Source organism: Cyprinus carpio, chromosome B4, assembly GCF_018340385.1.
Source record: "Cyprinus carpio isolate SPL01 chromosome B4, ASM1834038v1, whole genome shotgun sequence".
NCBI lineage: Eukaryota > Metazoa > Chordata > Actinopteri > Cypriniformes > Cyprinidae > Cyprinus > Cyprinus carpio.
The window spans coordinates 5,336,363-5,361,422 of record NC_056600.1 but is presented as its reverse complement, the minus strand read 5'-3'; the positions used below and the strand labels follow the sequence as shown (position 1 = coordinate 5,361,422).

Sequence of the window (25,060 nt, the reverse complement as noted above, 5' to 3'; positions counted from 1 at the left end):
AAAAAAAAAAAAAAAAAAAAAAAAAAATATATATATATATATATATATATATATATATATATATATATATATATATATATATATATATAAATAAGATACTAAATAAATGAGTAAACACTTTATTTGAATAAATAATACATTTAACAATGCAGTATTATAGTGATTATAAAAACATAACAACACAATGTAATAGAATTTCCCAATAATATTTTAAACATATTTATCCAGGGTCCATGGCCTGCACTTTACTTTGGTACTCCCATAGTACTTGTCTTTTAAGGGGAATATGAGTATATAGACTTTCAGCTTAATCTTTTTTGCCATTTAACACTTCACACAAATCCTTTTCCTCACTCTCATCCTATTTTTCCTCTTTTGTGTCACATATCAATGGTTTAACCAGGGCTTCTCATGTTTTCATTCTGCCTATTCTATTATATACGGAATTATGTTAGTACACATGCGACTTGGGTATTAAACAGTGTGTTTGTGTAGCATTGTACTGTTTTCTTTCTTCACAGTGAGTTGGATTTAACCAGAGGAGGTATTTCCACCTTGACAGTGCAATGAACACACAAAACACTGTCACTGACTGACCATCGATGACCTTTTATCCTTCTATCTTACCATAACAGCTGTTAGGTGATGAGACTGTGTATGCTCTGCTGTTATTGAAGTAGGACATGATTCTTTTTCCAAGCTAGACTGAATTTCACTCTCGAAATTAATGTTCCTAAAAAGACTGACTCATTTCTAGATGTATGCATAGATTCTTCATACTGGAAATAGATTAGTGCAGATTATTAGATTGGAAATTCAGATCAAATCTACACCAGACTCATTTACGAGAACCCTTTGATCCTTGCCCTTTTTTCTCTAGGATAATACAATGTATGAGTAAAGGGCTGTGATTGAATTTATTTATTATTTGTTTGTATTTATGTATGTATGTGTGGTCTTGCATTCATGAATGTGCATTGTGTATACTGGTAGAAATCATTATTTATTTTTTTGCTTAGCCTGCAAAGGGTTTTATGGATTATGCCATATTATTGCTGATATATATTATTGTGCTTTGTGTCTTTGAATGTGTGTAAGGTTTAGTAGGAATATTTGATAAAAATGTTTGAAAACACAGATTATTTTTTACAGTTGGTAGAGATTACACATTTCAATTTTAAATAAATTAATAAACATCAATACAGTTGAAGTAAATAATATAAAATAATTTACAAAAACAGAAAAAAAATGAAAATCTGAAACCTCATGTTATTTGATATAACCATTCATTTCAGTAAAATTATGGAGGGCCAAATTACTCAAAATTAAATAATTAAATAAATGTTGAAATATATAAATAAATAGTTAAATACATATATAAATAAATACTTATTCATTCAGTAATTTTTTTTTTTTTTTTTTATTTATTCACACTCATGTATTAACAATGGAATCCATACTTGTGATTTATTTATTTACGTGCAGACAACCGTAACCCTGAAAATGAATTGTGGAGGAAATAAATAAATAATGAATAAATGAATATTTATTTATGTATTTATGCATTAACTTATTTAATTATGTAGTTAAACATTTGTTTATATATTTCAAAATTTATTTAATGATTTAATTTTGAGTAATCTGGCCCTCCATATAAAATGTCATGTTATAATAAAATAAATGAACAAATATATACATTTTCAAAAAAAACAACAACAACAACATTAAAATAAAATAAATTATTAAAATAAAAAGTGGTCAATAAAAATCTTAGTTTTACACTTTATTATTATTATTAAACCTCTCTGGTCTAATCACTGTCGTTGTTCTAGTTCGCTCATGTCACAAAACTACATTTCCCATCAGGCAACTCAGCTGCACCGTGGTCGCGCACTGGCTTATCAAACGCGCGCCGCCGCGTCTCGTCTCATGCAGCGCAGTTCGCTCGAGCGCTCGGAACAATGACTGTGCGAGAGGATGATGTGAATCTGGACAAATGAGTGATTTAACATCAATACTGCACATTGCGCTGTTTTGTTCGCTTTTTTCACAACAAACACTCTGAATATGTGGATTCCCACGGAACACGAGAAATACGGAGTCGGTAAGTTTGCTGTTTATTTCTTGACGCGACTCTGTTACTATTGAATCAGCGTTGTAACGTTACCACACACCGCTATTGCTTTCACACAGTGTTTGCTTGTTTTTGTTTCTAACGCCAAACCTGCTTGGTTTGTTCATACATGTTTGGAAAAGAAACAAGTGTTTCGTGACTTTGTTTGAGTGACTGAGTGGATGTTGTTTTACACACGGTGTGTTATTGAGTGGAAATGTATATATTTGATCATATTCACGTACTGTATAGTGCATTTCCTCTACTGGGTTATACTGCTCTTTTTGAGACCTCAGTGTTGTTTTGCCAAGAGTGCAATACAACTGTGAGAATCAGTGCTCGGAAGTCATACAGTCGCTGCAAAATAAATGAAGAGCGGAGAATGTGTTTTGTGGGCTGTGTTGCCATTCATCCTAGAGCATATGTGAAATGAATTATGTGTTGTGTGTAGTATCCCAGCATGATCTGAGTTTCACGAACGTTTTATCTTGCATATTTGAGTTGAACTTGAAAGTAATGCATGCTCTTATACTGGATTGGTGACATTTGGTTAGATTAGGTCAAGTGAGGTTTTGCACCATCGTCAAATCGAGATTTATGTCATCTGGTTGATGATATAGTTATGCAGTGAACAGTTGCAATGGATGCATGTTTGTGTCTTCAATCCGTTGATTTGTGAAAACCAGTTTTTGTGCTCTTGGACTAGAAATGATGATTAAAAAATGAATAAATAAAAATAATAATTTTATAGGCTATACACACACACAGTTATAAACAGTTATTTATAACACTTTATATTATACGAAGTGTTTGAATTATGTAAAACTGATATGCAAAAAAATAGTCTATATATCTAATTTATTTTGCCTCAGTAATACACATTGTAATACAAAATGCTTTATAAATATTTTATTACTCATTCGGTTTGTTGTCGAAATGGATGCACATTCATTTTCATCGTTTTATTTCATTATATTTGCATTTATTTCATTTTATTTTGCCTCAGTAATACTTTTGGATATATATATATATATATATATATATATATATATATATATATAATGGTTGAACTTAAATTGGTGTGCAGTGAGAATCAAGTTTTTCTGCATTTATCAGTAGACTGAAGATTTGTTCACTGATATTGGTAAAATATTGATGATAATATTTGTCATACCGATTTTGCAATTGTGAAGGTTACAAAGTTTTCTGAACTCCAGAGAAGCGTTAAAATGATTTGACAGAGACAGACCTACTGGTCATTTCATGCTGTTTGATTTTCTTGATAATGTTGATTTGATTTCTTCTGTGATATGTCGGTTTGGCGGTTGGTTATCAAGTGTAGGTAGTCACAAGGCTGTGAACTGCGTTTCCTGTTGGTTGTTTGCCAGCCTGATGAAGGAATTCATCAGTGTGATAAATGTATTCAAAGCTCAGAGATTGTAACCAATGAGACCCAGATCTCTGGGCAAAAGAATGCTTGTTAGAGTGAAACCAAATGCTTTCTCTTCAGGGATCTTGTCTTGAGTTATGGTGATTTCTCTGAGGATTTTGTCATCTTGCCATGTCTGTTACTTTAAAGTGGGACTCACACCCCAACAGGCATTTTGGGTTTTATATCCAGTGGCTTCGTATTTTTAGCGTTTGATCTTTTTCCAGAAACAAAATCCATGTTTTAGTGTTTAATTGGAAGCTGGCGAGTAGTGCTCGTATGTAAAGTAGTGAAGAATGACTCCCAGCCACAGATGAAATATGAATGAACCCCCACAGTCACTGCAATAAGACGCCAATTAGCACTCAATTGGATTAATTACAGCTAATTAAATCAAGGCAACGTCTGAAAATCCAATTCATGTAAGAGTCTCAATTGCCCTCCTTTAAAGTTTTTTACCTGCTAACAGGAACTAAGAAGAGATCATCGTTTTTGCCCTAATGTTGTTTTTGACAGCCGTGGCATTTGAGGAAACAGACACAGACGCTGAATGGGTGGAAATACCCACATTTTTGTCGGAACCTTTTTTTTGTGCATTTCTTCCTTTGCTGTCTTCATTTCGTAAGACAAATGTGATTAACTGCGAGCCTGAAATAGATAGAGGGTGGAATATGACTAACTTTTGAAACTATTTAAGCTCCTCTGGATAATTTCTATGAATCAGTCTGCCTTGTTCTACCAATTTTTAGAAATGCTAAAAAAAAACCCTCTGCCCCCTCATTTGAGTTAAAAAAAAAAAAAAAGTACACCCCATTGCTGAAGCTGATAGTGTTTCCTGTCAGGCATGACGATGTACGTCATATTCTACGTACATTTTTTTTTTTTTATGTTTGAATCATATCAACTGTGTTTTCACTGCAAGGATTGCAAGAACATGTCTGGATCATAATTCACCCAAAATAAAAATAAGAAAGAAGGCTAAAAGTTTAAGAAATTTAACATTTTGCATTATGACAATTCAGCATATTTTTAAAACCATTAGTAAATGGCTTGATATTTGGCCTTTAATTGCCGTTGGCCAGGAACTGTACAAATTATCTGTCAGTCATGTTTGTTTGTTTGAGTAAATATTACAGTATATACAGCAAGTGCACATTTAAATGCATAAATTCAGTGTTATGCAGTGTTCAATATCATTTGATTTTGGGTGTAATTAAATTGCATTATATATATTTATAAATAATAATAAATATCTACATTTCCCATTCAAAGTCTCACTACGGTTAAGCAGAAAAATTACTGTAAAGTGAAAACAAATAATGCATTATTATTGAAATCTAAATAAAGTATCTATACATTCTGTATTTGTTTATTTATTATTATTATTATTATTATTATTTTTGCACAGATTTAATTTACGCTGCAAAAGCATTTTCTTCCCTATTAGAGTAATGAGAACTTTGGGTGGAAATGTCCCAAAAATTTGCTCAATTTTATTTATGCAGTGTTTATTAATTGACTTTGGGTGACATTTTTTTCAAATGCAGCCAATAAAAGGCGAACACAGCCCATCATGAATGATTTGGAACAGAAACACCAGAGGGGTGCTGTCTAAAGTGCTCTTGAATGCTCAGTGAGCCCAGAAGAGCTTTGACTGGGATGTTCTGGTGTATGTTTTCATGAAGGTGTGTGTGTGTGTGTGTTGGGCCCAGGGCTAGCTGGTGTGCTGCCCTTGTTTCCTATAGTATTCAATCCCCCTGGGACTGTGGAGCGGGCGAGGGGGGTTAACACTGTGTGGAAGTGGCCACCCTGTGCGATGCCCTGTGGGATTAGCAGGTTGTTGTGAAAGTGCAGCGGGCCATTCCTTCATTATAGAAAATATTCTGTAATGACCGGAGCCGAGGGATCTGAGGGGGTGGGGCTTCTCAACACCTCAGCATGTAATTGCCTCTTCATTCACAGGCCACGCCCCCAGAAGAGCTGACACAGTGATTTAGAAGGACCCACGGGGAGGCCAGATAATATCCCATTTCTGTCATGACTCAGGCTCCAGATGGGGGAATAACACACACATACTACATACTATTGCATGTATAACACAAACATATTAACGTGCACATGATTATCTACTGGAAAACTAACACTTTTTCTCCAATTTGTGTTCTTCCAATGTTCTGGCATTTTTCATGTAGGTCTTTCTAAATATCTAGAGAGCAGAAAATCATAGACAGTAGGGGTGGGCGATATGATCAAAATCTTACATCACGATATGAGAAATTTTATATCACGATAATGATATATATCTTGATATGGTTATTTTTTCTTTTAATAAGTTTTTTTGTGATATTTAGATCTTTGATACCATATAATTTTCATAATCCTTGTCACCAATGTCGATATCAAACTAATACAAGAAAATAATACCAAAAAAAAAAACAACTCAAGCTCACTGGAGATAAATAAACAGTCAGTGATGAAATAAGAACAAGAAACTAATTACAAGCAATAGGACAAAAAACTGCAATAAATAAGAAATACATTGTGTAATTGAGTTAGTCTGTGTTAGTTATATCCATATCCATATATATATACGCATAATTATTAGCATTATCATTATTGATTTATTTTCTTCTTATTCTAGTTACAAAAGTGATTTAGTCAAGAGTCAAGAGATTTTGCATTTTCAAATTATTTTCCACATACAGTACATTAGTGTTTCTCCTCTATGCCCCGCCTTCTGAAACGCATCGATTTTCACAAGGCTCATCTCTCTGAAAAGCAAGGTGTGCTGTGATTGGCCAGCTATCCAACGCGTTGTGATTGGCCAAATGCCTCAAGCTTGTGATGGAAATGTTACGCCTCTTAACGTATTGCGATGCCTTGTCCGGCCAGAGCGTCGAGACAAAAACATAAAACCCGTTATAAACGTGATATAAACATGATTTCTAGTCGTGTTTTCTTTTGGAAGGCAAAAACAAAGTAGTTTCGCTTTCTCAACGAAACAGCGTAACACACCGCAGCCTTGAGTGAGCAGAGGCCGGAGGCCTAGAGTGAGCCACGGTCTAGAGTGAGCCGCGGCCGGCTTGAGTCAGCAGAGGCGGGCGGCTTGAGAACGGTGCGGCAGGCTGATTCTACAAAGGAGTGTACCTTGGTCTTGCAGCAACCACATGTGACGACCCCGGGCTGGACTCCGCTTTGTCCACGGTGAAAGCCGATTCGGCAATCCACAGTGCAATGTTGATGTATTTCCTCAGCGACCAGCACGGATCAGCCCCAGGCGGATATCTTCCTCTTTTGGAAGGCCAAACAAAGTAGTTTCGCTTTCACGGTGAAACACACAGCGTCTATACGACATGGTGGCAGCGGCAACAACAATACTACAACGAGAATAAAAGGTACGCCTTCTTTCTTTGCGTGAACATCTGGGCGGTGTTATGCAAATCTTCCCACATAGTGACGTAGATATGTGGGGGAGTGTTAGAACGAGCTGTTTCAGGGGGGCGTGGATGAGTGTTAACTTTTATAAAGAATGTCTCTTTGGATTTTAGACTTTAGTCTTTGCAACTTCACAGATCTTCTTTATTCACCAAGAGCTTGTAACACTCCAAAGAGAAAGGAAAATTGGAAATCGCATCATATGACCCCTATAAATTTTCGTGACCATGCGCACTGCAACGTGACGTCACGTGAGTGCACACATGCTGTTATTCACGTGTCTGCCTGCATCCTCGTGTAATGCATGTAAGACTGCCGTCATTCAAATTATGAAAAGTATTGCCGTAAACAATGTATTTTAAGGAACCACGAAATAAAGGATAGAGCATAATATGAAACTATAGACTTTTAATTTCGTCCATCCGATATATATTGTCATATCGCCCAGCCCTAATAGAGAGTGGTCTTTTTTTTTTTAAATTGGGCCAGTAAACAATGTCCTAACAACCAATCAGAACTCCCTGACAACTAATTAGCTTCAACCAATCAGTGTATGTTGAGTAAAACACTTCAAAGCCTCTTATAAACTGGTCTGAATATCATATATGCAATTCTTCTTTATTATTATGTGAAAATCAAGTGGCACAATAATAATAATTTCACTAGCATGAAATTATGAATCCAGTCAGGTATCGGAAACCCTGTTGTTTAAGGGAACTATTGCAAATGAGGATATTAAGGAAATGCAGACATTCATGCTGTGCATGTAATGTTTTGGAATTATTTTATTATATTATACAAAGTATTTATGATTGCTTATTTGGCATAATCACATTTTTTTTTTTCTGATTGCATGTCTATTTATTATTATTTCCGCCACATTATATATGCCGTCTACCTGGTTGTATAAACCAGAAGCTATTGAGATGTCATCAAAACACCTTACACCATCTTTTTACACCTCTTATGACTGCAGTTATGGACCCTTATATTAAATAATCAGACAGTCAAATCGGAACAGTCTCTCTTGCAAAGACAAGATCCCTTCTGAAAACCACAATCCCCCACCCTTTGAAACTGAAGCCTGGTTCTTGTGCGCAAATCCTGTTATTGATCCTAAACTAGGCACACTCCTACCGACCTCATAATCCTTCTGACCTTTGACCTCCTGTTCAGGGTGCACGCAAACAGGGAGATTATTAATATACAATCGGTGCTGGAATGGGGATTTAATTAAGTGTGCCGCTGAATGCCTCATTAATGCAGGGGAAAGGCTTCCGTGTGAATAGGGATCATGCGTGAGGGAGAAATGGATGTAAAGAGAAGGACTCTCGTTATCTGTGCTCTTGGCAGGAAGGAAGGCTGCTGGTGTCTGGCTCAGACGGCGATACAGATACGCCATTCACAGACATCTGTTAAAGGACTAGTTCACCCAAAAATGAAAATACTGACATAATTTACTCACCCTAATGTCTTTCTTTTGTAATGTGGCACACAAAAAGATTTTTTTATTTTTATTTTTTTTTTAGCCAGTTGTTTCAGTTTTATTAAAAATAATGACTTAATTAGCTTATTTTTATTTCTGTTAATTATTTATTATATTTATGTTAATTATTTATTCATTATTTATTATAAAAATTTATAATTTAAGTTGTTCTTCACTAAATATCTGCCCATAGCTCATTTGAATCATTTCCTTTCAATGAATCAGCTGATTTACAAAACCTATTCATTTGAATCGGTTGATTTGAAATCACAAAATCTGAATGATTTGTCAACTCATTGATTAAAATTATTATTTTGTAGTTGTTACCAGCTAACAAGATGGGATGATTATGAGTAAATAATGAGTTATATTTTGGTATGTTCCTCACAAAGCTGTCGATTTACTTGAGGAGACTTTTCAATAAAGTAATTTAAATCACTTCTGTGATTCATTTAGGCCTTTATTGGAGCGTTACTGTATCTCATATATTTTCATTATATTGATAGAATTTGTAAGTTGAACAGTTACTTTCTAAATCATATTTCTGCCAATTGCTCCGCCATTTGTCATTGTTTGGACAAACCTCCCCAAATTCACATTATCCTTACATTCAGAAGTCGACATGCTGGGCAGCTTAAACTGTATTCCTTTAGTTATTTATAGGGCCTTTTGCAACACGGGAACCTTTTTATAGTACCAGAACTAATTATGGAACTACCCACTTTTTGGCGTTTTGCACCGCCGGAACTTGGTGCGATTTTTAGTACCGGACTGCCTTTTTCAAGAACCAAATCAGCTCCTACTCTGGAGCAGGGTCTAACCAGCACAACTGGTACTACCTGTGACATAAGTAGACATTGATTGGCCAAACGTGTACGAAAATGCCCTCACCCGCCATTATTTTAAAACGCAGTGTAAACATACTGTAAACATTGTGTCTACTTATTTCGCAAGTATGACGAACAGCGATAAATATACGGACACTGAAGTGCAGTCACTTGTAGCAAGTGTAGCACACTGGCAGTTGTCGTTGGAGATTCTTAGTCCTCCTTTCCGTTCTTTCAGTCGCTTTACGTATACATCGACATTCCATGTTCATTATTGTGAAACCCGCAAGACACAACAAAAACACAGCTCCGATCACAGCGTCCTCCATCCTCCTGTTGTTAACGTTGTTCTTCTTTGTTTTCGTTGTTGAACGCCGCGCACAAATGATGTCGCTGTCGACGGGCTTACATCACTTCCTAGTGCACACTGTCGGTGCGAATGCAACCCTTTAAATGGTACTAGGAAGTAGAAAGGCCCTTATGTCTTCTGTTGTCTGCACTGTGTCTGAGAGTGTGTTTGAGGATGACAAATCCAGTCGTATACCCTGAGCTGCCTTTAAACCCACAGTGGTGGCATCCTAACAAGCCAAACATATGTTTAGACACGGGATGCCGAGCTTTCTTCATACCCACAGAGTTGCTCCTCATTAAGCCATTTTCTTCACGGCTGATGTCTGGAGTTTCCTGTATCCCACTGCTTGTTCTTCCTCCGTACAGATGCTTCTGTGATCTCTGCTCACCCTGACCCTGATGTTAAAACTGTTCCGAGAGATGATGGCACACAGAGGTGCTGGGGTGTTATTATGTTGTAATTTCGGTGTAGCCCAAATTATACGTATTATGTTTTTGCCATGGGTGTGTATATAGACTATGTGTAACAATGTATGCACTACTTGCAAACTGTTTGATGTTAATGTGATAGTTCACCCAAAAGTGAACATTTGCATTGTTTGTTGTTCTGTGAGAAGCAAAAGTAGAAAAACAATATTTTCATACGGTGCAAGTTCATGACGATTTGCAAATTTCTGACAAGTAGTGGTTGACTGATATATTGCCAATGCCAATATTTGGCATTTTATAATTATTGGCATAGGCTGATAAGTTTGTTCTGATTAGCTGATGCATAGGACTTTTATTTTGAAAGTGTGCTGATGACAATACTGTCTCTGTTTAACAGTTTTGTCTAATAAATTTGTTCACCCAAAAATGATAAATTTGCATTATTTACTCGCCGTCATGTTGGCCTAAACCCATATTTTTTTATTTCTGTGAGAAGCAAAAAGTACGTTTTTTTTTTTCTCTCAAGAATCTTTCCATACAGTGCAAGTTAATGAAAAATTGCCAATGTCTGACAAACTCTAAAAAGGGTCAAAAATGCACCATAACAGCATTGTAAAAATTGTCTGTATGACTTGTGCACTATATTCCAAGTATTCTGAAAACATACAATAGATTTTGTGAAGAATAGACTGAAATGTAAGATGTTTTTCACTGTAAATGTTCAATGTTTCCCACATTTTGCGTCCAAGATCCAATGTCAGTGATGCTGGTGAAACATTTCATTGCATTTTTTTGGCTTGTCAAGCTATTGTATGACTTCATAAGTCTTGGTAGATGTCATATTTTATGGAACTTTTATTGTGCCTTTTTGCCCTTTTGGACATCTTTGCCCTTTTTAAAGATGTCCAGTGTGGTCAATAAAAACTATAAGCTGAGTTTTACTGAAAGAAGAGCAACCTGAAAAGAGGATGGTCAGTAAATGATCATCTCCATTCAAATGATCATCTCAAAAATCTCCATTTCGGGTGAACTATCGCTTTGACAGACAGTCAGTTTTTCCTTCTAGTCCAGTTGGAACAGATTGGACATGTTTTTTTTCTATCTTTCGTTCCAGACACTTGCACACATGTACGTGTCTCGACAGATTTTCTCCGCTCTGTCCGTGGGGAAAACGAACTGAAAGTGGACCTGAGAGGCCATTAGCTGTTATCTAAGCTGTCAGGGGTGCGATACAGCGTTCGTATCCTCGCCTGACTGCTGCTGTCAAGGCAACCACACCAAATTCGCTGCTTTAACATATCTCGCTAAGACTAGATGCCACACTTTCTCATACACTTGATGATGTGCGATATCTAGATCACTTTACCCCCTAGTAAGGGCAGGACTGGGGCAGTACTTCCTCTCAGGGATACTGTGTGAGCGTTAATTCCTATTTTCACCTATACTTAATGCCCTCTTCTTACATGTTGACAGCAGGGCTAATTAACACCCTGCTGACTGTTAATATGTCTTCAACGTGTCGTGTGAACCTGTATTGCCCTCATTGATTCGAGATTTAGTCACCTGTGCATTGCTTTAGTTTATGGCTGTTACAGAGAAGAAGATACACAGAACCGTTCATGAATAAACACACTTCAGGTTCTAAAGTTTACATTTATTTAGTGATTTGGAAAGAAGTAAATATCTTAAACTTCATGTCTCTTATATTCATGTGTTGTTTTTAAGGTGATTTATGAAACAGGTGGTTTTGACTGAATTTTAAGTTAGTAGTATTTGTTATTTGTAGTAGTTATTTGTATAAATGTATTTGTTGTTTTTGTTTTAGTTTTGGTGAGATGAACCAGTATTATGTTTTTTGATGTATTTTCTTTATTTGGTGGTTATTTAGTATAGTACAGTTTTTATTTATAAAGTATTAAAATATAAATGTTATATTTCTTATTCCAAAATGTTTAAAAAGTTGTAAGTGAATTAATTTAAAAAATATTAAGATACATTTATGTATCATATATATTTCACTTAAAAATCATAAATGTAAATTAATTGTAATAATACAATAGTATATTGTATTATTACTTTAATATACAATAGAAATAAGCAATAAACCATGAGAGGATATGATTTTTTTTACCATGGCCAGTGTGTTTTAGAGAAAAATGCCACATGAACATGAAGTGGTACAACTGTAACACATAGCTTATTGCAGTACTATGCAACCTCTTTTTATGATGATGATTGATTGATTGTACTTGATCACTGACAGCAAAGCATGCCATTTCTCTAAACTCACATTTCCTTACAGGATTCATTACTTTCTAAATGATTTGCTCTTTTGAAGCCCTTTGCTTATATGCAAAGAGATTCGGTTGGATTTGAAGTAATCCAACTAAATCACTTTCATTCCCTTCTCATCATTTGAAGTTAGTTCGTCCGGAGAGGCGAGTTCTCCTTTTTCCTTCTCATCATTGATTGAATGGGGTCTGCTTAGCATTCAGGCGGCGGCATCCGACACAGTTTACGAGCATTCAGGGATTTCCTCCTTTGCTACAAGCCCTTTGTTTTACGTTCAGACACTTTCTTTTGCCCTTTAAATGTGTTAATTTCACAAATGAGATCTTTCTTGTTAAATATGAAGATAAATGTTATCAAAAAAATATTTGCATGACAGATTTGCCACATTCCGATGCTGGATTGCCGCAGCGGCGAGCATAAGAATCTGTGTCAGGCCCATCCTTTTGGCCAGTATGGAAAGCAGCCTGGATCAGCTGGAGACCCAGATATTTGGGGCAGATCCTCACCCCCTGGTAGTCCTCCACCTGGCGTCCTTATTTGACTTCCCTCAGGGTGCGAATTAAGTCTTAAATGAAGTGCCACTCAAAGACGACGACGACTGTAATGTATCTCCTTTGTGTGGCCAACTGGGAGTCAAGCGATACGGTGAGTAAATGACGGCCTGATGGTGGGTCTTCTGCTGTCTCACACTTTCATGACAGACATACAGGAGAGATGATAACCAGAATTGATCAAAATGGTCATAGTCTACTTCTAGAAAAGTCAATAACTCAAATGTCACTCTGTTAGTAGAAGTGGATTTAAAGGGACAGTTCACCCAAAAATGAAACTTCTGTCATCATTTACTCTACCTCAAGTTGTTCCGAAATTGTATGAGTTTCTTTATTACACAAAATAAGTTATTTTGAAGAATGTTGGTAACCAAAGAGTTGCCGGTAGCCATTCACTTTCATAGTATGTGGAAATTATTACTATGTTTGGTTACCAACATTCTTCAAAATAACTTCTTTGTGTTCAACAAAAAGAAATTCATAAAGGTTTAGAACAACATAAAGGTGAGTAAATGATGGGTGAACTATTCCTTTAAGTGATAAAGTAATTAGTTTTAGCATATTACATTTCAAAATACACCTTTATCCATCTTTAAACTATACAGTACAAGATCTAGCTTCGAAAAACATATTTTCTTCTTCGTGCCCTGCTGGTCTGGGTCTGAGTTTTGTGGCTGCTAGCACTGAGGTGGGTTAGCATAATGAGCAAAGATGCTATAAATACTGACATGTAAATGGGGCACGGTGCATGTCACATATGTTTGACGTCCTCTAATAGCAGTTGAAGCTAAACCACACTGCATTTTGTTTTCTGTGGAACAATACTTAGCACTGTTAAAATTAGACCGCCACAGGGGGAAAGCACTGCCTCAGTCTTGATGCAATCTTATAGTCATAGGCAGTTATTTTTCCATATTCACTGCCATATTCACAATTTTGTAGTAATGTGCATGTCAGTGAGATGAGTGAATGTGTGGGAGGCCAATGTGTTTATTACAACTGGCGGTTTGATATAAATGTATATCAAATCTATCTGTCTGTCTATCTATGTGCTGTGTGATTTATATATAAAGTTATAATTAAATATAATACTTAGAACTAGACATGTGGCGGTATTCTGTAATGCGATATATCATGGTAGTGAATAGTGGTCGACCGATATATCGCAAGGCCAATATATCAGCCGATATTTGCCATTTTTTAAATATCGGCATCGGCCGATCAGTTTTTCTGATTGGCTGATGAGTTCAAGGTGGGACTTTTATTTTGAAGGCGTTGAGAGCGGCAGCGTCAGAACACACAGTGCTCACAGTCTCTCTCTTTTGTTCGTCATCGTCGTTAAAAGTTCTGTCTAATACGGATAGAAGTCTGTCTTATAATCAGATAGAACGGTTAAACAAAGGAATTAATGTATACAGAAAGTATTATAATGATTGCTTTTATATTAGGCCTATTAGTAATAGAAAGGCAAACATTATAATATTTCTTGTTTGCCATCAGCATTAAGCAAATACGCATTTATATAATGAACATTTAATTTCAAAAACCTTGCAAACTGAGTCGAATCCAGCTGTGAGATCTTGTGAAGTGTGTATGTGTATCCAGCATGATCACGTGTTCTCTGCGGGATGGTCAGTCCGTGTGAATCGAATGCTTTAAACTTTAAACTCGTGATTTTAAATTATGCTGTGCTTTATGCATTTGCCCACTGTCATATTCATGTCATTTTCACTGTGTGCTGTATGTAAAATGAGGGTTACCCTGGCTTTATTTGAAAAATATGATTCCCAGTGAACACAAACTTCCCAGAATACTGAGTGCCCTGTTGGTTACAGTGTTTACTTTCTTTTTAATTATATTTGTATTAAATATTTATTTATTTGTGAAAAATACGGTCATCTAAAGTATAAGCATGTTTCTTTTGCACATTTAATTTTTAATCCATTGTCAAATGATTTCAGGTTTCTTAAATATTAATAATAATAATTAAAAAAATCATATCAGCTTTTTTAATCCATTGTCAAATGATTTCAGGTTTCTTGAATATTAATAACAAATGCAAATGGTTGGACCACGTAGTGACTATCGCACCGTGTTATCGTCACTTCTTACCATGTGAATAATAATTTTATTCAAATTTTTGTGAATTTAGAGAATACTTTTCCCAATAAATGGGCTCGTTTACAATGGGGACGGCACAAAAATTGCTGCACTCTCATATAAAAAGCTGGATGAGAAGTTTTAATGCGTAACACATGAAGGAGACCAGGACTTATACTTTCCAAGCAGATGGCAAGCAGAAATGAAGCCGTTTCTCAGAAATCAAGCAGCTGACTACTTTCTGTTACTTATAAATCGCCATTATTTTTTATTTTGCTACATTTTTCACACGAATTTTAAATCTTTAACAATTGTTTATTTACATTTTTCATTTCCATTCAGATTTTTGTGTTTGCTACAGTGTTCATCACAGCGCCGAATTTTTATACTTATAACGTATTTATATATTGCATTTTTTAATTATAATTTTTTATTCATTACATTGAATATTATGCCTGTATAACAATTATTGCATTAATTGGTTATATGCATTTTTTTCTTTTTATATTTTTCTTTTTACATTATAGCATCAATTTATATTGCATAATTGTTTTCATTTTATATATATATAATTCATTTTGCAATACTTTTTTATAATTCTATAACAACACAAATTTGTAATTTGATATATTTTATATATATTTTTATAATATGTATTTTTTATGATGAATCATATTAAACAATTTTTTTTAATAGACAAATATTAAAAAATACATTTACAATAGGGATAATATTTGTATCACATTTCCATGCTTTTATGCTTCAGGCACCTGTGAATTTGGATCTAGGCTGTATTGTAATCATCTTGAAAATGAACCTTGAAGTGAAACTTAACCTCAAAGTTCACAGGTTCATAATCGTCTTTGAACCTCACCATTATGCTTCATGACTGCTCCGTACCCTCAAAGGGAAAGCTGTGGTTGGGACGGCCCCTACCAGGCATTTACCTGTGAGAATCCAGCCATATTTCAGAGGAGAAACTAACCACAGCCTCCCATCTGGATGTGAGTGTTTGGTTTCAGCCTCACTCCTCATTGGACAAGAGGTTCATTTGGCATTCGAGTCCACTGCCCTAAAGGAATTCTGGGACAGTTGGGCATTTGGCCCAACACCTCAAACCAACCCCAGCTGTTATTTATGCAAGTGTGTTTACTCCATTGTTTTGGGTGCACTGACAGCACAGTAGTTCACTGAAGTTTTAATTCCCATGATGCATTGGGTCAGGAAAAGGCCAAATGCTTGCACAGATGAGGTTTTGCTGTTGTGTTTGTGCTGGGAATGAGGAAAACAGGCCACACTCCATTTTTCCCCCCACATTCTTCCATCTTTTCTATAAAACTGCCAGCTTTTACACCCTTCACACATCGCCTGTCGAGCTCCATGCTGTTTTCTATCAGCGTTATTTAATTACATACGTGTTTAAAGGGTGTAAATGGCTGCTGTTGACCCACTTCGGGCTAGATTGATAGCTTTTACCTGGGACAGACCAATATTATGTTGCTTCTTGTTATAGTAAAATTGATTAATGTGAGCATAGTTTTAAAACATGTTAGCAATGTACTAATTTTTGATTGATTAATGTTTAACTTTGTTAGTTTGGTCAAGTTACAGAGGAGCTTGGAATCCTGGTCAATTTATTCAAGGTGATTGTTTATTTCAGTTGATTAGGTGGATAGGATGGAATGATTAGATTAGATAGGCTTGGTTTAGTTCAAAGGCACTGTATGTTGACCAATATTTTGCCGTGCTTAATTTATTTACACTACAAAAAAGAGATGACAACGGAAACAGGAAGTTTTGTTGCTTCTTGTTATAGTAAAATTGATTAATGTGAGCATAATGTGATTTAATGCTACGTTTTATAATAAATGATAAGACACTTGTTCTTTGCTTTGTTTTACTTTAATATATTAAAGTGCAAAAAACACACACAAAAATCAAATACATATGTAGGGAGGGGTACTAGCAGACCAATCACAGCCCTTGCGGTCCGCGTAGATTTGACGCGCTGTGACATTTTTGGAGAGGTGTACGTCAGGCTACGCCGTAGTTTAGATGCAGAAGTATAAATCAGCCTTAACTTCAAAAGGCAATGATGTCACTGAATAAATATGAGCGCTGCACCTTTCAAGCTAAAATGCATTATGGATGTCTTTATTTGAATGTATCTTGAGAGTTTCGAATTTAATAAGTATCGTGTCATTGGCATTTTTATTTCATTTTAACATTACCTATAAATCCTGACAAAGCAGTTTTTATGAGCGCGTAGCTCTCATGAGCAGTTTATGGTCAGATCAATGCAAATATCAACTTTTTATGCAGCAAACAAAGGTCTTTTTTTATTTGGGCTAGTTAAATTAATTTTCGGGCTACCAAAATCTCAAGCGTACCTGCCCAAAGGTCTACCAGGGATTTTGAAATTTTGCGAGCCCTGAATATGCTATCATGTGCTAAAATGTGTTAGAAGTATGCTAGCATAATGTTTAAACATATTAACTCATAATGGCAACGTTAAAACATGTTAGCCATGTGCTAAAAAATGTTACAAAGATGTTAGCAACATGTTAATTAGTGTTAATGTTTCTAACATTGCATGTCTTTGCAGTGTTGGAAACAGGCTATCAACATGTTTATTCATGTTAGTGTAATCTTAAAACAATGGTAGCAACATACTAAACTTGCTAACAACATGTTAAAACGTTAGCCATGTGCTCAACATGGTAATTAAGGTTAACAATGTGCTAAAACATGTTAGCATGTGTTAAAACATGCCAGCAAATGTGTTAGCAACATGTTAAAACATGTAGGCCTAATTCATAATAACATTTAAAAACATGTTAGAAACCTGCTAGCAATATGTTGATGTTTGCAACATGTTAAATATGCTAGAAACATATTAGCAACATGCTAATTCATGTTGGCACAATGTTAAAACATGTTGGCAACATATTAAAACATAAGCCATTTGTTAAATGTTAATAATGTGCTAGCAACATGTTAGTGCATGCAGCAACACATTAAAACATGTTAATTCATGCTAGCAACATGCTAAAACATGCTATAGACATGCTAATTCATGCTAGTAACATGTTAAATCATTCTAGTAATGTGTTAGAAATACTAGCCTATGTTTTTCTAACATGTTAGAAATACATGTTACACTTTTACCTTACAAAGCTATTTCAAAAATTCAGACAAGTCTTTCTCAAGCCAACATAAGTCTTTGTCCCAACAAACTTTATAATCTAGTTGGAATCTGTAATCCTGCATTTTGAAACCAAACCACCGGGGCTAGTTGTCACACTTTCTAGTATCCCATTATCTATTTGAAAATATGCAGCCAGTATGTTCAAAAGTCTTTCGTTCTGTGATGGAATGAGGAAATTTGGTTACTTGTGGGGGAAGAACCGAGTGTTATAATTTTTTTGGCATATTTATGCCGCACGTCATCCTTCAACCTTGTGCAGTAATCCTACATGATCCGTAAACGGCATGCGCCGCCTGGCAAAACAACCAGGCATTCAAACCTCTCAGCTTGAGTGGAATTTAAAACCACGTGCATCATTCAGAGGTCAGCTTTAACGTGTGCAGATTTCCGTAGCTTGTTTTTATCTGCTTGCACTGTAGACTTTTTCCGGACATTTTCGGGAAAGGTTTGAAAACAAACACTGTGGGTTTCATGTATGCCTAATCCTGAATTGGATAGATTTGTATTTAGTGAGCGGCAGGCACCGTCTCTACTGGCTGTGATGTTATTCCTGCATCCCAGAGAGCTCAGGAATATTAGGACGGATAGGAGTCTGAAGCGGGCAGTTATTGATTCTCTTAAGCTAAAGCAGATGTTCTGGCCGCTCCTGGCGTGCCAGTGGCTTAGGACTCGGTGTGGGATGAAAAATTCTCCACAAAAGGGAAAAAATGAGTGAGAGTGAAGTCCATTAGACGTGCTTTTTGCACCACTTCACTTTACAGCTCAACTTGGAAACGAGTATGATGTTTTGGCCATAAATCCACCTCGGAAAGCCATGCTGGATGACTGCGGTGTTCCTCTCGGAATTTGTCGGAAACTTAAACCCAGTGTTACATATTTAGCCCAGAATATATAAAAAAAGATGCAGAATGAGTTAGCAGACTGTCAAGCGTGATGTGGTTTTCTGTGTTTATTTCACACTCTCTTGTGCCGTTGAAAATATGCATAGCTAATAATAATAATAATAATAATAATAATATTAATAATAATATTAATAATAAAATGAAATGAAAAGTAATAATAATTATATCATTGTGCAAAGTTATGGTTAAATTAATATATATGATAACATTTTATTGATAAAAATAATAATAATTTTGTATTATTTATGCAAGGTTAGGGTTAATAATAATAATAATAATAATAATAATAATAATGTAGTATTAATAAATAGAAGCATTATTATTATTATTATTATTAACAATAATAACAATCATAAAAATTTATTCATTTATTGTTCTTATTTAGCTAGAATTGTATAATTGTGCAAATGTAATAATAATAATAATAATATGAATTAAAGTCTTTTTAATAATAAAAACAATATTTATTTATTGTTATCTATGCTATTATATTTATTGTATTATATTATAATTGATAAATGTATAACTTAAACAGTGTAATCGATCTCATTCGTCTGTTATGCTACACATTAAAAAAGTAATTATCCAAAAAATCATTAATTAAAAAATCATTCATTAAAAGTTATTTTACAAAGAGCCAATTACTTTGAAAAGTTCAATATCTGTAAAAAAAAAATAAAAATAAAAGTCTGTGAATCACATTATCAGTCTATTTTCATTTGTGTTACAGATGTAACATCAATGATGAAACCATGTGGCTTCTTGTGCTATTACTAACCATCTGATTCCTTCAGAAAATGTAAAATAGGTTTATTGTTATTTAGCTTGCTATTTATCTGCATGCATGTTATGCTGTATTTTTGCTCCTCGTTGAGAATGACTGTTACTCTGATCGATGTTGATTCTCAGAAACGTTCTCCAGACACTTGCACTTCTTCTCGACAGAACGAGCGTGTAATGCCAAAACAAACAAATGCTGATGGGGCGTTCAGTAGCGGCGGATCACATCGTGATAGCAGGACTAGCTGATGCGTGACTGATGAGGCTTCATGTTTCCCTCTCTCTCGCGCTTCTCCTCGTTGTTGCTCATGGATGGGTAAACAGCAGCACGCGGCTGTCTGATCATCACTCTGGAACGGCCTGGAGTTAAAATATACAGATAACACAAAGTACAGCTGCCAGCAAACCACAAAACACTCACGCTGTCTTCCTTCCTCCCTTACATGAGTTTATGTGTCATTGACCACAGTTATCTTTGTCACAATAGAAAAATCACAAGTCTACATCCTTCGGCATGGGGTTTTGTAACTTTGGGACTAGTAATTGCTAAGACAAATATTAATTTTACGATTGATGTCACTGCACTTTGGGATTTGAACCCCAGGTATTAAACCTTAGCTTGTTTTCAAGATGAGTGAGATTACTTGTGGCTGATACAGATGTCATTAAAAATGAATGATGCTGTTTTTAAACATTGTTCAAGTTCAGTAACCGATATGCAGAACTGAAATGGTTCGTAAAAATGGTAGTAATAATAATAATAATAATAATAATAATAATAATAATAATAATTTTAAATAAACACCTGCAATTTTTTTTTATTTTATTCTATTTATAATATATTATTTAATTTAAAACAACAACAATAATAATAGCTGTATTATTATTATTTATGGGTCATATTTATTTACATTTCTTTTGAAGTCTGAATTGTCACAAATTTATTTTCAGAATAATTAAGCTTTCAATTGATGTGTGGTTTGTTATGATTGGATAGTATTTGGCTGAGATACAACTATTTGAAAATCTGGAATCTGAGGATGCAAAAAAAAAAATCAAAATATAGAGAAAATCGCCTTTAAAGTTCTTAGCAATGCATATTACTAATCGAAAATTGAGTTTTGATACATTTAGGGTAGGAAATTTACAAAATATCTTCAACGAGAACTTAACTTAATATCCTAATTATTTTTGGCATAAATTGATAATTTTGACTCGTGTTTCACTTAGTATTGTTGGTTATTGCTACAAATATATCTGTGTGACTTGTTTTGTGGTCCAGGGACACATTTGTTTTGGGCTGTCTAATCGTTAAGCTGTACATTTAGAAAATATATTTATAAATATATATCAAATTTATACATTTTATTAATTAAATAAAATATTTACATTTTAATATTTTTTATTCATTTGTGTATAATTTCTTAAATATATTTAATTTAATTATTTAAATTTTTAAATATAATTTAATTACATTTACATTTTATTTGTTATTTATTAATTATTATTATTATTTTAATATCCTTTTTTGTTTTATTGATACCATGAATCTTGTGGCTTATTGTGTTATTACTTTACCATCTATTTTCTTCATATAATATAAAAATCTGCATGTATTACTTTGTTGTTGTTAATTGTACTGCATGCAAGTTCGTCGCTCTGTTTGTTTTTCAGTGTGTTCATGTTGATGTTTCCCTCACCCATAACTGGGGCAGCTGTCCGGACAGTAATTGGCAGTGTTGCAGTCCAAACACATGCTGCCCATCAGCTCCACAACGCCACACTGACTCTGCGGTCCATTGCTGGACATATGGACGGCCGAGCGTGTCATGTGACTGATGGGTTCACCTGTTACAGCCGTGTTCCATACCAGCAGCCTCCTGTCTGACCCGCGCTTACTGATAACTAGTGCATTTAATTTGGCTTGACCTTGTTGGCTTGTCTTCTTTTGCTGTCCGACAGCATAGACGCTTGTTTAGAAGAATAAGATTCAGTCTTATTGCACTGATGATACACGCTCCAGTGGGTCTCGAGGCCTCTGCTGTGAAGACCACCATCTGGACCATAGAGAGAGACAGACACGTCCACATGCTGTTCAGCGCTGTCTCACTCTCCTTGGTCTCTTGCCTTTGGTGTCTCGCTGCTCTGTGAAGCGAGCCGTGTGTTTTTGTGTGCTCAGGTGTGTGTGTTTGTGAAGTGAATCCACTCATACCGCACTCATCAGAGAGGCTCATCTTTCTCTCCTCCATTTAGCTATTGTGACATAGTACTCTGCAGCTGAGTGGATATATAGCATGTCAGTCATTTGTGTGAGCAGTGTGATTGGCTGAATCATTTCTGGGTTTGAGAGTGTTACAGATGCAACAATTACAGAATAATTTTTGGACTGAGTTTGATCGATTTACTATGTTTTGTACGCCACTCAACCTTAGTACTTGTTATTTATGTATTTTGGTGATCAGATTCAGATTACAGTCTCATAGTACATTAAAAGCCAGACATAAATACACACAAGATGCATTACTTTAAAAGCCTTTAATAGTTGTGTGGCGCAGGAAGCCAGTACACACTAGAAAAGTCACATGACTCAATATGAAGGTCAGGTGTGTTTCTGAAACCCTGAAAGAGATTTCTGTTTTGGTATTTTTCTATTGGCTGAAACAGTTTTCATGAGTCACAAATGCTTTCAGGACTCCTGATTTGATGTGATTTGAGTTGATTTTTTATTTAATATATTTGTGTTTAATTACATTTATTGTTTTAATCTTTTTTTATTTTGCATTTCCTTGTCTTGTATTCTATTTTATCTTTAATATTAGATTTTTCCATTATTTTGTTTTTATTTTTATTTTTTTCTACTAATTTCTGGTCTAGAACATTACAGTATATTTTTTTTTAATTTATATTTGTTGACTATATATCACTGTCATCAGACGACTGAAACTGCATTTAGAGGTCATTTAGAGACAGATTTTGACCACATTCAATGTATGTGGATGACAGAAATGGATAAACAAGTAATATATAATGAGGCTGCAAATAATCACCATTTTGCTGTTTTTATCCATGTGTATTACTTACATTTTTAATATGATTTTTTTGTGTGTTTTTTCGACATTTGACACCTTAATTATACTATTATAATGTGCTTTAAAACTTTTTTGTTTTATTTTATTGTCTGCCAGAATCGCAAACATAAAGGTTAACTGCATGTTTCCTTCAGATAGCAATGAAATGGGCAAGCGCTGTTCTTTCATGAAAGTTTAATTGTAGGAAAAGATATGAATGCACACACAAAAGAAAATATTGATTCAAGGAACTAAAGTATTCATGCAATATAGTGAGGATAAAAAGTAGCAATTTGATTATACAGCTCTAATGTTTTGTCACTTCATTGATTTGGTTCCATACTGTTTTATCAGCAAAAAGTGTGTATGTCATTTCTCCTGATGGACATTAATTTGTTCTTCAGCTCTGACGGTGGAGAGTGTGTCGTTGATGGAGATGTTTGTAATAATAGCGGTGAGCAGATGTGATGAAGAAGATGGTGATGATAATGACCGTGTATGACAATGATGAGATATGGATTCCTTCCTCTGGTTAGTGTGTGTGTGTGTGTGTGTGTGTGTGTGTGTGAACAGCTGAAGGCAGTGTGGGGGATTTAATAACGTGTGTGTGTGTGTGTGAGAGAGAGAGACTGATGCTGTCTGTGTTCTCTTTCACATCTCTGTTTGGGTGCGGCCGTCGCTCACGGATGAGTGTGTGTTAAACAAGGTCACCACAGCGGTGGAAATGTTTCTGGTCATGGTAAAACATTTACTATGTCAGAAAGACTGGTTTGACCAATACCAAAGGCCACATGAAAGGCCAATGTATAAAAGCAGTTCATGAAACACAGCTTGATTGATTTTAAACCTTCCCTTGCTAAACAAGCCTCAAAAGCTGTTGTCTGCTGCACAAAGCCAGTAAACATTAGAAAGGTCATGTGACCGTCAGTACTGACCGTATGAGAATGAGTTTGTGGCACAGTCTGGGTTCTGAGGCGAGGGTCTCTGCTAGATTAAAGGCTGTGATGCTAAACGCTAAACTTGCCTTTGGTAGTCTGGTCACAAATGCTTTTCAGAACTCAAATTCTCATTTGAGATTTATTTTATTTTATTTTATTTTATTTTATTTTATTTTATTTTATAAATATTTATATATTTTTTATTTTTTAATTTTTGAAGAAATGTGAAAGAAAAAAAAAAAAAAATTCTTTTTTTATTTTTTTTATTTTTATTTATTTAATTCAAATGTAATTTTATTTAATATTGATAAAATGTATTTATGTAATAAATAGTTACAGTTATACATATTGATAAATATATCAGTATTAGATTTATGTATAAATCTATAACAACAATTATTTTAAATAGTATTAACATTTTATTATTATTATTTTTTATTTAAAACATTTTATTTATGTTTTATTGTATTTATTTAATATTTATTTATTTAATATTTTATTTATATTATATTGTATTTATATAATATTTTAGGAAAAAAAACTAACTAGAATTTGAATTTGTACCATAAAAAAGTATCCATAATTAATGATTCATTATAATTAATTTATAAATTACATAATGATAAACTAAATAAATTTAATAATAATAACAAATATTTTATTTTTTTTTTTTTTTTTTTTTTTTTTTGTTTTTTGTATGTAATATTTAATTTTTTGTTGAATGGTGTGAAGGGTTTGATGATTGGTAGTATTGATTATTATTTGTTGATTGACACTTCAGGAAAAGTTTGAAGATTGACGTGCTTATCTGTTGTACCGTTCTTAATTTAGCAGCTCTCACAATCTGAAATCTGTGAAGATACAGAGGAAGGGGTTCAGCAAGTTGATTACTCTCTGCTCCTCAGGATCTGGTGTTGGGAATTTGTGATATGGCTGCAGAATCTGTAATAAATCTGTATTTCAGATCTGAGGACATCAGAGTTTCACACGGCCGGATCTTTCTTATGATAAAAAGGCCAAGTATCAGGAGGATTTTGAGGAAAATAGAAGAATAGAGAAGTGAAACCATTTGGTCCCCCTAAATGAAGGAACCATGCTAAGAAACACTGCATGAGTGGTTGGTAATTTGAGCTCTCTGTCAGAGCACAACA

The 25,060-nt window shown here is 34.6% G+C and overlaps 1 protein-coding gene across 1 annotated transcript in view; it reads left to right on the top strand.

The window, feature by feature from the left end:
• The first annotated feature begins 1,909 nt into the window (after positions 1-1,909).
• Positions 1,910-25,060, top strand: part of dock4b (dedicator of cytokinesis 4b) — a 100,393-nt gene continuing 77,242 nt past the window's right edge. The window contains 1 exon segment of the mRNA XM_042722751.1: positions 1,910-2,104. Within this exon segment, the coding sequence (XP_042578685.1) occupies positions 2,068-2,104 (37 nt within the window). The 5' untranslated portion in view covers positions 1,910-2,067.